Below are 17078 nucleotides of genomic sequence, written 5' to 3' on the forward strand. Positions count from 1 at the left end.
TTTCCCTCTTTTCATGTGCCTGTTGGCCATCTGTATGTTTTTGGAAAAATGTCTTTTCAAGTTTGTGCCTCTTTAAAAAATGTTTTTATATTGTGTAAGTTCTTTATATATTTTGGACATTAACCCCATATTGGATATATGATTTGCAAATATCTTCTCACACTAAGTAGATTCCCTTTTCATTTTGTTGATAATTTCCTTCACTGCACAAAAGCTTTTTAGCTTGATGTAGTCCCATTTGCTTATTTTAGCTTTTCTTGGCCTTGGCCTGAGGAGACTGGTCCGATTACTAGGGGCACCTGGGTGGCTCCGTTGGTTAAGTATCCGACTCTTGATATCTGCTCAGGTCATTATCTTGGGCTCTGCACTTACAGTGCGGAGCCTGCTTGGGATTCTCTGTCTCTCTCTGTCTCTCTCTGTCTCTCTCTCTCTCTCTCTCTCTCCCCCCCCCTCCCCCTTCCCTCTCTCTCTCTCCCTCTCTCCCTCTTCCCCCCCTCCCCCCTTCCCTCTCTCTCTCCCCCTCTCCCTCTCTCCCTCTTCCCCCCCCTCCCTCCCTCCCTCTCCCTGCCTCTCCCTCTCCCTACCTCTCCCTCTCCCTCCCTGCCTCTCCCTCCAGCTCCCTCTGCCTTCCTCTGCCCCTTTCCTGCTCACTCTCTCCCAAAATAAATACACATTAAAATACATTAGTAAAGCCAGTGTTAAAGAGCTTAATTGATTTTGAAGTGTAATTGACATACATTATATTAGGTTCAGGTGTTCAACATAATTATTGGATATTTGCATGTATTGTTAAATGATCACAGTAAGCCTAATTAGTGTCTTTCACCACACACAATTTTCTTCCTAATTGAAGTTGAAAGATTAGTATCAGGTGAACAACATACTAATTCCACATTTAAATACATTATGAATAGCTTACCATGGTAAGTGTAGTTACCAACTGTTGCCTTACAAAATTAATGAAATATCATTTATTATATTCTCTATGCTGTACTTTACACCCCCATGACTTATTTATGTTCTAACTGGAAGTTTGTATCACTTAATTTCCTTCACCCTATCCCCTTCTCTGGCAACCAACAGTTCACATTCTGTATTTATGAGTCTGTTTTGTTTTGCTTTTTAGATTCCATATATAAGTGAAATCATAGGGGTTTTGTCTTTCTCTGTCTAGCCTCACTTTGCATAACACGCTCTAGGTCCATCCATGTTATCACAGATGGCAAGATTTCATTCTTTTTTTAGGGCTGAGTAATATTCTGTTGTGCATATATACAACATCTTTATCCATCTATCAGTGGACACTTAGGTTGCTTCTATATCTTATTTATTGTAAATAATGTTGGGGTGCATTTTCTTTTCAAATTAGTGTTTTCATTTTCTTCAGGTAAATACCCAGACGTGGAATTACTGGATTGTATAGCATTTCTGTTTATAATTTTTTTTTTTAATTTTTTTTCAACGTTTATTTATTTTTTTGGGGACAGAGAGAGACAGAGCATGAATGGGGGAGGGGCAGAGAGAGAGGGAGACATAGAATCGGAAACAGGCTCCAAGCCATCAGCCCAGAGCCTGACGCGGGGCTCGAACTCACGGACCGCGAGATCGTGACCTGGCTGAAGTCGGACGCTCAACCGACTGCGCCACCCAGGCGCCCCTATAATTTTTTGATGAACTTCCATACTGTTTTCCGAGTGGTTGCCGCAGTTTACATTCCTACCAACATTGCATTGCACGGCATTGCACGACATTGCACGAGGGTTCCCTTTTTCTCCCCATTGTCTCCAGCTGCTGTTTTTTTGTCTCTTTGATAGAGGCATTCTGACAGGTGTGAGGTGATCTTCTCATTGTGGTTTTGATTTGTATTTCCTTGACTAATGATGTTGAGGATCTTTTCACTTGCCTATCAGCCATCTGTATGTCTTCCTTGAAGAAAGGTGTATTTGGGTCCCCTGCCCATTTTCTAATTGGATTGTTTGTTTTGTTGGTGTTGTGTTATAGGAGTTCTTTATACAGTTTGGATATTAACCCTTTATTGGATATATCATTTGCAGTTATCCTCTCTGATCAGTAGGTTTCCTTTTTGCTTTGTTGATGGTTTTATTTGCTGTGCAAAAAGCTTTTTATTTTGATGTATTCCCAATTGTTTATTTTTGTTTTTGTTGCCTTTGCCTGAAGAGACAGATCAAAAAAATATTGCATAAAAATTAAATCTTTAAAAAGAAAAAAAGGAGGGGGGGTCCTGGCTTGCTCATTCCATAGAGCATGTGACTCTTGATCTTGAGTTTGAGCCCCATGTTGGGTGTACAAATTGCTTAAAATCTTAAAAAAAAAAAAAAAAAAAAAAAAAGACATTGCTAAAACTCTTGTCCAAGAGCTTATTGCTACTGTTTTGTTTTAGGAGTTTTATGGTTTCAGGTCTTACATTTAGGTCTTTAATTCATTTTGAGTTTATGTATGGTGTGAGAAAGCAGTCTAGTTTAGTTCTTTTGCCTGTAGCTGTCCAGTGTTCCCAACAGCATATATTGAAGAGACTGTCTCTTCTTTCCTCCTTTGTTGTAGATTAATTGATCATATATGAGTGGGTTTATTTCCAGGCTCTCAATTCCACTGATCTGTGTATCCACTTTTGGGCCAGTACCTTACTGTTTTGGTTACTTTAGCTTTGTAGGATAGTTTGAAGTCTGGGATTGTGATGTCTCTAGCTTTGTTCTCCTTTCTCAAGATTTCTCTGGCTATGTGGGAGTCTTTTGTGGTTCCATACATATTTTAGGATTATTTATTCTAGTTCTGTGAAAAATGCTGTTGGGATTTTGGTAGCGATTTCACTGAATCTACAGTTCCCTTTGAGGAGTATGGACCTTTTAGCAAGAATTAATATTGCTAATCCATGAACATAATATATCTTTTCATTTATTTGTGTCATCTTCAATTTCTTTTCATCAGAGTCTTAAGGTTTTCAGTGTACACCTTTCACCTTCTTGGTTAAATTTATTCCTAGGTATTTAATTCTTTTTGATGCGATTGTAAGTGGGATTGTTTTCTTGATTTCTCTTGTGTGTAGAAACACCACAGCTATCTATATATTGCTTTTGTATCCTTCAACTTTACTGAATTCACTTATTCTAATAGTTTTTTTGGTGGAGTCCTTAGGTTTTTTTCCTTTTTTAAAAATTTTTAGTTGAAGTATGGTTGACATATTAGTTTCAGGTATACAGCATAGTGATTTGACAGTTATATGCATTGTGAAATGTACACCACAGTAAGTGTAGTTACCATCTGTCACTGCACAAAGTTCTTATGATATTATTCATTATATTCTCTGTGCTGTAATTTTCTTCCCAGTGACATTTATTTTAAACCCTCAATTCCCTTCAGCTATTTCTCCTACCCCCCCCACCCCACTCTGCTCTGGTAACCACCAGTTATCTATATTTATGAGTCTTTTTCTTTTCTTTTCTTTTTTTTTAATTGAAATATAGTTGTCACACAACTATAGTTTCAGGTGTACACCACAGTGATTGAACAACTCTACTTTCTGCTGTGCTCACCACAAGTGTAGCTACTATCTGTCACTGTTCCCTACCTGTACCTTTAATTCCCATAATTTATTTCAGTCCATAACTGGAAACCCGTATTTCCCACCCCCCCTTCACCCACTTTGCTCATCTCTCTGCCCTCCTCCCCTCTGGCAACAACCAGTTCCTTCTCTGTTTTTGTGGGTCTGTTTTTGCTTTTTTGTTCTTTTATTTTTTTACATTCCACATATAAGTGAAATCCTATGGTATTTGTCTTTGACTTACTTCATTTAGCATCATACCTTCTAGGTCCATCTGTATTATCACGAATGGCAAGATTTTATTCTTTTTTTTTATGTCTGAGTAATATTCCATGTGTATACCAAATCTTCTTTATCCATCCATCTATTGATGGACACTTGAGCTGCTTCCGTATCTTGGCTATTGTAAATAATGTTGCCGTAAATATAAGGGTGCATATATCTTTTCAAATTAGCGTTTTGGTTTTTTTTTTTTTTAATAAATACTCCAAAGTGAAATTGCTAGATCATATGGTAGTTCTATTTTTAATTTTTTGAGGAATGTCCATACTGTTTTCCATAGTGTTTGTACCAGTTTACGTTCCCACCGCCAGGACACAAGGGTTCCCTTTTCTTCACATCCTTGCTGACACTTTTTATTCTTGTCCTTTTGGTGACAAGCCATTGTAACAGGTGTGAAGTGTACCTCACTGTGGTTTGGATTTGCGTTTCCTTGTGGCTTAGTAATGTTGAGCATCTTTTCATGTATGAGTTGGCCATTTGTGTTCTCTAGAGAGAAGTGTGTTTGAGTCCTCTGCCCATGTTTTAATTGGATTAATTGTTTTTTTGCTACTGAGGTATGTGAGTTCTTTATATATTTTGGATATTAGCCCCATAGCAGATAAATGATCTGCAAATACTTTCTCCCATCTAGTAGGTTCTTCATTTTGTTGGTGGTTTCCTTTGCTGTGCAGAAGCTTTTTAGTTAGATGTAGTCCCACTTGTTTACTTTTGCTTTTGTTGCCTTTGCTTTTGGTGTCAAATCCAAAAAAATCATTGCCAAGACCTATGTCAGGGAACTTACTGCCCATTTTTTTCTAGGAGTTTTTATGGTTTCAGGTCTTACATTCAAGTCTAATCCATTTTGTGTTATTTTTGTGTATGGTGTAAGATAGTGGTCCAGTTTCATTCTTTTGCATGTGGCTGTCCAGCTTTCCCAACACCATTTTTTGAAGAGATCGTCCTTTTCCCATTGTATATTCTTGGCTCCTTTGCCCTAAATTAATTGACCACATAACTATAGGTTTATTTCTGGGCTCTGTTCTGTTCCAATGATCTATGTGTCTGTTTTTATGCCAGTACCACATTCTTGATTACTCTAGCAGCTTTGTAGTATAGTCTGAAGTCAGGGAGTATGATGTTTTCAGCTTCATCTTTCTTAAGATTGCTTTGATTGTTTGGTGCTTTTGGGGTTCCATACACATTTTAGTATCGTTTGTTCTATTTCTATAAAAAATGCCATTGGAATTTTAATAGGGATTGCATTATATCTGCTTTGGGTAGTATGGACATTGACAATTCATAAGTAAGGAATACTATTGCATTTATTTCTGTCTTCACTTTCTTGCACCACTGTCTTACAGTTTTCAGTTTACAGGTCTTTGATCTTGGTTAAATTTATTCCTGGGTATTTCATTCTTTTTGATGCAAATTAAACAGTATTGTTCCCTTAATTTCTTTTATGAAACTTTTCACTGAAAACTTCTTTCAGGCAGAAAATGTAGCTAGCAGGTTATAGAAAGGTTTAGATAATCAACTCATAATGGATTACTAAGGGAAACTGGGAGGACTGGGAACCCTTCTTGGTCTTTGGGGTCAACATCATAGCCTTCCCTAACACATACCATGTTGCCCTCAGAGTAGACCCTGAGTCGTCTAGACAAGTGGGTTCATTCTTGTGTTTTCATATTTGTAAACTGGGATTTATAGAGAGGGTACCATTTAACAAAAAGGCATGCATATTTTTCTGATCAAGTTTGAGGATATCCCCTATGGGGTTATTACTGTCTTTAATGTTCTGTTAACATGATTTATATACCATTCAAGATAACAATAATATATAGTTTACGTGTTCATTTTCTTACAGGTTGCAGAAGTTTTATTCCAAACTGCCCAAAATGCGGGAATCAATTTTGACACTGTGTGTGGAGTACCTTATACAGCTTTACCATTGGCTACAGTTATCTGTTCAACCAACCAAATTCCAATGCTTATTAGAAGGAAAGAATCAAAGGATTATGGTAAAATAAAAGTAGTATAAACTTTAAGTTGATATGTAACCTGATAATGGAATTTTTTCATCTTCTGGGCACTGATGTTTTACCAAAGTCACCTTGAATATTCTTCATATGAAGGTCCTTTAGAATTGGCTAACTATTACTGTAAATCACCTTCCTTTCCTTTAGATTCTAGGGGTGAAATGTTTTGTATTGACTTAACAATTTAAAAAAAAAAATGCTTGTTTTGCCCCACATGTATGAAACCCAACATTTTTAACCAGTCCTTCCCTTACCAGCAGAATGTTCTAAGAGATTGTACTTTCCTAATATGTTTGTTTATAATTTAAACTGCATAAAGAGAAATGCCACATAAAATTCTCTAAATGAAGATATTTTTTTCATGAGTCCTTGGCAGGAGGTTATCAGGTGTGTGTTTTATACATATGAGCTTGCTTTAAAGACAAAACAATCTAGGGATGCCTGGCTGGCTCATTTGGGAGAGCATGAGACTCTTGATCTTGGGGTCTTGAGTTTGAGCCCCATTGTTGGGTATAGAGATTACTAAAGAAAATAAATCAATCTAAAAATATTGGAACTGACTTCATATTTTTTCTTATTTGATGACATTAAGGAATTAATAGGTCTTTTTGTTTTATGTTGGTGTGATAGTGTTTTTAATAGAGTCCTTACCTTTTACAAGCTGCATTTAAAAATTTTTTATGATGAAAATCATATGATATCTGGAGTTTGCTTCTAAAAATTGTGGAGGGAGGGAAGGGGGGGTGGGGATGTAGCTGAAACAAGATTGACCATGAGTTAAGTGGCGAAGTATTTATGGGTGTTTGTTATACTTTTTTTCTAGTATTGTTTGAAATTCTCCATTTAAAAAAGCCTGTCTGTATGAGTCCTGCTCATTAGGAAACTGTTTTTTGTCTTTATTATGTTTTTAAAAATATTTCTTAGAATAAGATCAGCAATTGTTAAATATGTATATAAGTATCATAGGCTTATGTACTAGTCTAAGCTGATTCAGTTCAACTTGCTCTTTCAAGGGGAGGAAAGGAATGGGGAAGGGCAAGGATGGTACCTGTGATAAAGCTCAAACATTGGGCAAATTGCTCACCAATTCTTAGGTTTCAAAGTAAGACAGATTTGGTAGTAGCAACTATAAAATGAGTCTATAAAGTCTATAGCCTTAGATACGTAACATTTTGTAGATTATCTGAAAGTAGTCTATAGTAGGGGTTGGAGTGGGGAGGTACATTCACTCACATTGCATTGTATATTCGTAAAGTTGTAGTGATCTAAATGGTTGCTGAATATTTTTTTTCCTGAATTTATTTCTCAAAAGGCTAGTTAGTTGATCTTGAGTAATGAACTTGTTTTTTGACGGAAGAAAAAGGAATGATTTCATTGATGGTACTGGGTTATTGTTTCATAACTTCTTGATCTAGGTAGGTTATCTTGCATTAAGAAACCCCATATTTGAAATTTTGATCATGAACATGTTAAGTGGTGTTCTATTTACACTATAAAGTAATTTGCTAGTTTTACTGAAAATATTCTATGTATGTAACTTTGGCAATTTTCAGATACAGGGACACTGAACAAAATGGTGTCATGGCTCATTGAAGTTTTGTCAGGAATAAAGTTAAAGTAGCTCTGAAGTAGATTATCAGAAAATAAGATTTAGATCATCCACCTCTTCATAAATACATGCCAAATTTATAATGTAAGATATGTCTCTTAGTTGGCTGAAATATATAATTTTAAATTGAAATAATTGTTTTTTTTTCCCTAGGTACTAAGCGTCTTGTAGAAGGGGCTGTTAATCCAGGAGAAACCTGTTTGATCATTGAAGATGTCGTTACCAGTGGATCTAGTGTTCTGGAAACTGTTGAAGTTCTTCAGAAGGAGGGTTTGAAGGTCACCGATGCCATAGTGCTGCTGGACAGAGAGCAAGGAGGCAAAGACAAGTTGCAGGCACATGGGATCCATCTTCACTCAGTGTGTACATTGTCCAAAATGCTGGAGATTCTCGAGCGACAGAAAAAAATTGATGCTGAGATGGTCGAGAGAGTGAAGAGATTTATTCAGGAGAATGTTTTTGTAGCAGCTAGTCATAATGGTTCTCTCTGTTCTGTAAACAAAGCTCCCGCTCCCGGAGAACTCAGCTTTGGTGCACGTGCAGAGCTGCCCAGGGTCCACCCAGTTGCAGCGAAGCTTCTCAAGCTTATGCAAAAGAAAGAGACTAATCTGTGTCTGTCTGCGGATATTTCAGAGTCTAGAGAGCTGTTGCAGCTAGCTGATGCTTTAGGACCCAGCATCTGCATGCTCAAGACTCATGTAGATATTTTGAATGATTTTACTCTGGATGTGATGAAGGAGTTAACAACTCTGGCAAAACGCCACGAGTTCTTAATATTTGAAGACCGGAAGTTTGCAGATATAGGAAATACAGTAAAAAAACAGTATGAAGGTAAGTATTATTTAGGAATCTACAAAAATACAAATTTAGCTCCAACTGTCTGAAGAACTAAAGGAAATGCACTGGCTCACATCACAGAGTCCGGCCATAGAACGGTCTGTTAAGCGTGGTTAGATCTAGGAGCTCAAGTGCAAGTCTTTGGACTTGACTTCTTGCCATTTTTTAGCTCTGCTTTCTTCTCTCTTGACTTCTTTCTCAGGTAGACAACACTCCTCATTCCTACCCCAAAGTAATCACTCAGGCCTGGGTTATAGAATACCTTTATTAGCTTGGTAATATATGCCCCACTTCTGGTGATGTGAGGTTGTTAACTATAAATTTTTTGAACCAGAGTGTGGTCAAAGGTAGTTTCCCCAGAGAAAATGGGTGTGCTGATGCCAGAAGAAGGGGCTGCAGGTCCTAGGCAGACAAAAATGACAGATGTTGGCCCTGGCAGAACACACCTAGTTCTAAATATTTGAAAAATGAAAATTGCAGGTATAGGAAACACATAGAAGTGTAAAGTTTTAACATTTGCCTTTGGCCAAAAAAAGATCTGTTGGTGTGCTTTTTTGGTTAAATAGGACCAGGTATATTGGTTGAGAAAGAAAAACTATTTCTACCCATTATTTTATGCAAGTTTCTGTCATTGTATATGACAGCTTTTTTTGTTTAAATAATAGGATAAAATGTCTATTAAAAGGTTAATGCTTATCAGCATCTTTATAGATAATTTTTCTTAAAGTAATAACATGTATGTGCTTAAGCTGTTTCTTCAGGATAGATTTGTGTATGACTTTCTTCCTGTGCTTTAAGGTGTTCTACTGGGGCGCCTGGGTGGCCCAGTCCGTTTAGCGTCCAAGTGTCCGACCTCAGCTCAGGTTATGATCTCCCGGTTCATGGGTTTGAGCCCTGCATCGGGCTGTGTGCTGACAGCTCAGAGCCTGGAGCCTGCTTTGGATTCTGTGTCTCCCTTTCTCTCTGCCCCTTCCCCACTCACACTCAGTGTGTCTCTCTCAAAAATAATAAACATTGAAAAAATTTAAAAGGCTGCCTGGGTGGCTCAGTGGGTTAAGTGTCTGACTGTTGATTTCACCTCAGGTCATGAGCTCAGTATTTGTGGTTGAGCCACACATCGGGCTCTCTGCTGACAGTGTGGATCCTGCTTGGGATTCTTACTCTCCCTCTTAACCCCTCCCCACTTGTGCGCTTGTGTGCACATGCTCGCTCGCTCTCGCTCTCTCTCGCTCTCTCTCATACATACATGAAATAAAAAAAAAAGATGTTCTATCATCACATTGCTTAGTTTTGACTAATGTAAGAGTTATACAAACTACACGTTTACATACTGTTTTTTCAGAAATCAATTAGGGGTATTGCTGTCAGTTTTTAAAATGAATACAATTGCCTGCTGAAATTAAGAGACCTAAGGAACAAGTAGAACTTTTGAGAGATAGTAAAGTTGCTGAGAGATTCCTGCAGAATGAAAATTTGTCATCTTCAGGGGAATTTCAGAATGTTGGCCTCAAATGCCCATCTTCACTGGAGTCCCATTTCTTTTTTCTTTTTAAGTTTATTTAGTGTGTGTGTGTGTGTGAGTGAGAGAGAGAGAGAAAGCGAATGGGGGAGGGGCAGACAATCCTAGGCAAGGTCTGCTCTGCCAGCACTGAGCTCAACGCAGGGGTCTATCTCACGAACCATGAGATCATGACCTGAGCCAAAATCACGCATTTGACGCTTAACTGTCTGAGCCGCCCAGGTGCCCCTGGAGTCCCATTTCTAATTACATAGGTTTTATTGGTGGTCAGAAGTCAGCCTGCAAGGAAAACCAGTCTTAATCAGTGTTATTGATAAACTAAGTGCAGAAATTGTAAGACATTTTTCTCATTATGATCTTTTAGCCAGCTACCAGGTGAATAGTTTTTCATAGATGGAACCATAGGTCCACTGATGAGCACTAAAATTTTTGAAGTGCTTCACTATGACATTAGCATGTTACTTTGAGATTATTTCTTACTGTAGTTGGTTGGGCAAAAAGTTAGTGGTTTTTATTTGAAAACTTTTTTTCTTTTTCTCTTTTTTTTTTTTTTTTTTTTTTAACCTTCTTAGGTGGTATCTTTAAAATAGCTTCTTGGGCAGATCTGGTCAATGCTCACGTGGTGCCTGGTTCGGGGGTCGTGAGAGGCCTGAGAGAAGTAGGCCTGCCTTTGCACCGGGGGTGCCTGCTCATTGCAGAAATGAGCTCTGCTGGCTCCTTGGCTACAGGCAACTACACATCAGCAGCGGTAAGTGACAAAATGGCTGGGGTGACAGGGGGCCCAGGCTGTTGTGCCAGAAGGTACAGGGGAAGAAAACATTTGACATTTAAGATTTACGGAACCTCTGCCAAATTAAAAAAAAAAAAAAAATCAAGTGTTGTTAGGGTGACAGTAATGCTAGGTGGCTAGAGTTTCCTGATAATAGCATTTTCTATCTTGTAGTGGACACTTAGAGATATAAACACTGAAATATAAATATTTGGTTAAATATCTACCTATTCTTACTTGGTCTTTAAGGTACAATTGTTTTTTTTTTGTTTGTTTTGTTTTTTTCATTTTGCCATGAGTTGAAGTTGAAGGGCTTCTTGCCAGACTTGCAGTTTCTCAGAATCCCCTAAGTCCCACAGAGATGCACATTCTCATGACAGCAGCCCAAATGAAGTACTTTTATCTTTTTCAGTCTTTGCTATTGATTGGTATTGGGTGGGAAAGCTGTAAACTAGAGTTCAGACATACTGTTTACTCCAGTAACTCCCCCATTTTTGAAAGTTCTTATAACACTACATGTTAATACCCAACCCCTACATCTACACACCAGAATGAAATTGAACGGATAATTATTTAGTTAAAAAGTTTCTTTACAGGGGCGCCTGGGTAGCTCAGTCAGTTAAGTGTCTGGCTTTGGCTCAGATCATGATCTCCCATTCCTTGAGTTCGAGTCCCGCATCAGGCTCTGTGCTGACAGCTTAGAGCCTGGAGCCTGCTTCAGATTCTGCATGTCCCTCTCTCTCTGTTTCTCCCTGTTTGTGCTCCGTCTCTCTCTCTCTCTCTCAAAAAATAAGTAATCATTAAAAAAAACAAACTTCCTTTATAGATATGTTAAAGACTATTACTTTTAAAAGTAATAAAATTTTAGTAAAATGTTAATTTTTAAGCGGGAATTTATTATATTATTTCAAAGACTGGAACTCTGAAGAAATCACATGGCCCTCGGGCCAGGTTTTAACCTCACCCCTATATTGAACATAAATGTGATTTCCCAGATCTCATAGTGGAGGGTCCATGAATCAGTGCTAATATTTGGCACTGGGGTTCTGGGTCTGCCTCAAGTACAAGACATGGCTTGATGGGTGAGAATACTTGGTGGCACGAGTGGAACAGTATGAGCCTCGTGGAAGAGCCTTCTATAAATGTGAGGAAATGCTACAGAAATTGTGGAGATCAGTTATTGGCGAACGTAGATGAGATTTCTTTAGCCCTTGACAATATGGTAGGTATCTGGATATGGAGTAGTACCCTGTGTGGGTAGGAATTAGTCTTCAGTTTGGTTTCGTATCATCATAAATGTATTCTAGAGTACTTTCCACATACCCTTTTTAGAGGTAGGTGGGTTCTCAAGCATGATCATGCAGCATCTCAATTTTAGATGCACATGGTATAGCATTCTGTAATGTTTTTAAGGTATGATTAATTGGGAGAAAGGGTTATCTCAGGGTCTTATTAGATAAAATATATAGAGTCATAAATTACTTGTTTTAGATAAAATGAGTTTAATATCAGTGATATAAAGTAGAAGTTTCTTATTAGTTAATAGAATCAAGTTTTTACTTGTAGAGCTGTTACTCTGTGTAATTAACTACTTTCTTGTAATCTATATTACGTTCCTTATAGGTTAAAATGGCTGAAGAGCATTCTGAGTTTGTGGTTGGTTTTATCTCTGGCTCCCGAGTAAGCATGAAACCAGAATTTCTTCACTTGACTCCAGGAGTTCAGTTAGAAGCAGGAGGTAAATCTGTTTATTGGTCATGGTTTTTCCAAAATGCTTCTTTACCCACAATAAAATTTTGTTATTACAAAGTTACTAAAGAGAAAGCTTGTTCGCCCAGAACAGTAGCAAATGAGCCCTTTGGCTTGGTAATCCTGACCTAGATGTGCAAAATAATTTGCAGGCTAATTTTAGGGTGAAAGTTTAGAGTTACTTTTTGTTGAAATATGCCTAGAAACTGATAATTTTAGTTTAGTCTATCCCAACTAATGTTCTGAATATGCTGCCATAAAAGGTATTCTATGATCAAGGAAGAATGCTCTAAGCTAACAAAATCCAACATTTATTTCTTTGTTAGAGGACCTTGCAGAACTGTTGACATGTTAATGCGTATTGTGCCTTCTGAGTGTGGAGATAGATGGTTCTTTCACGTCTCCCAAACATAAAACACTTAGCAGTCTGAGAAAAGTAGTTATAGTGGAAAAACAGGACAAACACTGTAGTGAAGGGAGTGATCTGGGTTATAAAAATATGCATTTTTAAATGTCCTGTGGGACTCAGTAAAATGGCTTTGGTTTTGAATGGGGGAAGAAATGACCTAGAAACATTTTTCCCGAATTGATTTTTGTCCAAGAAAGATTGCTTATCACAGGTAGGGGAGTTCATTCTATCCCGTTTTCTCTCTCTTTCCTTCTTTATGGGTTAGGCTTAAGAAGTTGGAGTTGGAAAAAATGACAACAGCTGTGCTTGTCTCCCCTCAGTGCAATTTGTCAGGTGTTCAAAAGGTACCTGTGAAAATACTGTGAGCAAAGTAGGTTTTGTATTAGTCATTCTTGTATATATCATGCTCATCTTTCCATTGCACCCTGCATTCCCCAGTCTAGCTTTCCCCTCCAATTGGTGTGTCACATATCCTTCGAAACCTTTGGCTTTATATACTCACATATGCAGGTAAAGTTTAGGAGAATGTTTTCTGTATATGTGGCTATATTACATTTTTACATCCAGAGTTAACCTTTTAACAACTACATAGTGTTTCCTACTTATAACTGGGCTAAAATTGTTTAACCATTTCCCCTGTTGATAGATTTGGACTGTTATACAAACAGTGAACATTCTTGTATATATTTTTGCACATGTGGAGTATTTCTGGAATATTCTTCTAGGCTAAAAACTCCTTGAGGATGAGAACTCTTTCTGAAGATTGCATATCCTCCAGCACAATGCTCCTGTGCTTCATAAATGGTCTGTAAATACTCGTATAAATGTTGAAGGAGTGAACAATACGCTGTATAAGAACAGTTGAAAGGGTTGGTGTGACTGAGACGATAATATGAGAACGTGATGATTGAAGGTATGAGTTTGGGAAACCTTGGTTTTCTTTTTAAACCCCGACATACTAGGACTAGTGGATTCCTGTTAGGTCCTTCAAGGTTAATTATTTTATATAATACCACCATACTTAAGGAAGGTACCACCTTTTGGGGGTTTGGTGGTTTGTTTTTAATTGTGTACTTTAAGCAGAAAACATTATAGAAAGTTAACCAGGAAGAAACTCATAGGCTAATGAAAATTCAGGTAAGTGAATGAATGGCGGCTGAATCCGTGGGGTTAACAAGTATTGGGGGTTTTACAGATTGTATTTGCCACAGAGCAGGCTGCAGCAGAATGACTCACCCAAGTTTGCGACAGCTGCCTTAGTGCTGGACAACTTTGACATTTTAATTTTGCACTAAATGTTTTGAGTCAGATTTGGGTTTCTGGCCCTTCCATTTAGCAGCCATGTATATTTGGACAAGTCACTTCACTTCTTCCGGTCTCATTGTCAGGTGTAAAATGGGAATAATAACAGCGTTGACCTCTTACAGTTGAGAGGCTTATGTGAGATAGTGATGTATAGAATGCACTTCACACAGTGCTATGCTTGTCAACTGTTAATGTTCATTGTAAGCCACCCTAATTCTTTGACTAAAAAGGATCTAGGCTTTTAGGAACATTTAAAGCATCTTGGATTTGAAAGATAAGCCATTTAGCAGAAGAGTTCAAGAACAACAAAATTTAAAAAGAAAAATGTGGGACTCTGGTTCAAGATGGTGATGTAGGAAGATCCTGAACTCCTCTTCTCCCATGAACACACGGAGTCTACAGCTGTGCATGGAACGTTTTTCTCTGAAAAAAATCCTAGTGTCTGGCTGAGCAAGAACTGTGTATCTGGCAAATGAGAAGAAAACCACATCAAAGTGGGTAGGAGATGCTGGGACTCAGTCTCACCATAAAGCAAACTTAGGAGGGAAGTCAAAACTTGGAGCATCTCCCTGAAGAGTGAAGGAGTTGAATTGCACATCAGGTACTCCCAACTTTTAAGACCTATACTCAAGAGACACAGTTTTGTAAACCAACAGGGCTTATATCCGTAAGGCTAGTGGGTGGCTTAGTCGGTTAAGCGTCCAACTCTTCATCTCAGTTCAGGTTTTGATCTCAGGGTCTTAAGTTCAGGCCCTGCATTAGGGTCTGCACTGGGGGTGAAGCCTACTTTAGTAATCTTAGAAATGTCTCTTAAAGGGCTCAGAGATAGCTGATGGTGCCCAGACTTTAAGTAAAAAAGGCTCATTTGCTACTGTTAACGTGCTGCCCTAGGGGGCAGACACCTAATTTAACACATACGTTTGAGAGCCTACTACAACACTTGTCGGGGACAGAGACTGGTGAGCGCCATCTTCATGCTCTTCCCCCGAGCACACTCCACAGTACCTGTATCTCCCAGAAGGGAGTTTTTACACATACCTGGTGTCCTGATTTTTACATCTGCTGCCAAGGCATTCCCCTTATTTACTCGGATTCACTATATATATTTGATTTTAAATTGGAATTTAAATAAAAACTTGGAGGAAAAAAGTAAAAAAAAAAAGTTAAAGACCAAGAGGACTCTTAAAAGCAGCAAGAGCAAAACAACTCCCTTGTATGTATACAAGGGAAGCCCCATAAGATTAAAGATTATCTGTAGATTTTTCAGCAGAAACTGCAGGCCAGAAGAGTGGTGAGATAGATTCAAAGTGCTTGAAGAAAAAAAATCTTCCAACAAAGAACTCTCCTCAGCAAAGTTTGGAATTGAAGTATAAGAGAGTTTTCCAGAACAGCAAAAGCTAACGGAGAAGTTCATCATCCCTAAACCAGCCTTATAAGAAATTATTAAAGGGGGTTTTTTAAGCTGAAACAAAAGGATGCTAATTGGTAACAAGAAAACATATGAAAGAATAAATCTCACTGGAAAGGCAAATAGAAGTAGATTAAATGAACTTATTAAAAGGAATTATTTACTTATTTTGAGAGAGAGAGTGAGCATGAGTGAGGTGGGGGTAAGAGAGAATTCCAAGCAGTCTCCATGCTGACACAGTACAGAGCCCGATGCAGGGCTCGAACTCACAAACTGTGAGATTGTGACCTGAGCCAAAATCAGGAGTCAGATGCTTAACCGACTGAGCTACCCAGGTGCCCCTAGATTAATCCCTTTTAAGTTAAAAGACAAATGTAATAAAAAAATATCCTTTAATTCTTGTAGTTACAATTATAAAATGTGATATTGAAAATGTAAAAGGGGGAATAAAAATGTAGAGCTTTATTATTATTATTTTTGAGTATATTTTGAGAGAGAGCACAAGCAGGGGAGGGGCAGAGAGAGGGAAAAAGAGAGAATCCCAAGCAGGTTCCACACTGTTAGGGCAGAGCCTGATGTGGGGCTTGAACTCACAAACCGTGAGATCATGACCTGAGCCAAAATCCAGAGTCAGACATTCAACTGACTGAGCCACCCAGACACCCCCAAAAAATGTAGACCTTTAGAATGCTATCAAATGTAATTTGTTAAAATAGATGTAAGTTGTTAAATGTAAGCCTTATTGTAACAACAAAACACATCCTTAATTAGATGCACAGGATAAAGAAATCCAAGCATACCACTTAAGAAAGTCATCAAATTACAAAGGAAGAGAGCAAGAGAAGAACAGAGAGCAGACAGAAAACAATTTAACAAAATGGCAAAAAGTATATACCTAACAAGAATTATTTTATGTATGTATGTATGTATTAGAGTGTGGGGGAGAGGAAGAGAGAATCCATACTCTGCACAGAGCCTTATGCAGGGCTCGATCCCACGACTCTGGGATTGTGACCTGAGCCAAAATCAAGAGTTGGATGCTCAAGTGACTGAACCACCAAGGCTCCCCTTAACAATAATTACTTTAAATGGACTAAATTTTCCAGTCAAAAGACAGAGTGGCTGAATGGGTTTTAAAAACCAGACCTATCCATGTGCTGGCTATAAAAGACTCCATTCAGGTAGAAGCAAAGTATAAGAACTCACTTCATACATAGACTGAAAATAAAGAGATGGGGAAGATATTCCATGCAAATGGAAACCAAAAGAAATAGACCCTTATCAGACCAAATAGACTTTCAAACAATGACTAATGAGAGACAGACTAAGGCATTACATGATAAAGGAGTCATTCCAACAAGAGGATGTAACATTTGTAAATTTTTTTGCATCTGGCATAGGAGCACCTAAATATATAAAGCAAATATCAATAGGCCTAGAGGGAGAAATAGTAATACAAGAATAGTAGGGAATTTTAATATCTCACATCAGTAGATAGACCATCCAAACAGAAAGCCAGTAAAGGAACATCAGCTTAAAACAACACATTAGATGAGATGGACTTAACAGATATATACAGAACATTCTGTCCAAAAGCAGTAGAATAGAGGTTTTTCT

At 38.0% G+C, this 17078-nt stretch overlaps 1 protein-coding gene across 3 annotated transcripts in view; it reads left to right on the plus strand.

Annotated features, from left to right (window-relative positions):
* UMPS (uridine monophosphate synthetase) overlaps nucleotides 1–17078 on the plus strand; it is a 42940-nt gene that overhangs the window by 3429 nt on the left and 22433 nt on the right. For 2 of the 3 annotated variants that reach the window (XM_045502346.1, XM_045502347.1), the window contains exons 2-5: nucleotides 5685–5838; nucleotides 7619–8296; nucleotides 10394–10569; nucleotides 12214–12328. In XM_045502346.1, coding sequence (XP_045358302.1) covers nucleotides 5685–5838; nucleotides 7619–8296; nucleotides 10394–10569; nucleotides 12214–12328 — 1123 coding nt within the window. Of the gene's footprint in view, nucleotides 1–5684; nucleotides 5839–7618; nucleotides 8297–10393; nucleotides 10570–12213; nucleotides 12329–13473; nucleotides 14655–17078 lie in introns of all 3 variants that reach the window. The other variant, XR_006718375.1, reaches the window with a different exon arrangement.

This window comes from Leopardus geoffroyi, chromosome C2 (genome assembly GCF_018350155.1).
Source record: "Leopardus geoffroyi isolate Oge1 chromosome C2, O.geoffroyi_Oge1_pat1.0, whole genome shotgun sequence".
NCBI classification, from domain to species: Eukaryota; Metazoa; Chordata; class Mammalia; order Carnivora; family Felidae; genus Leopardus; species Leopardus geoffroyi.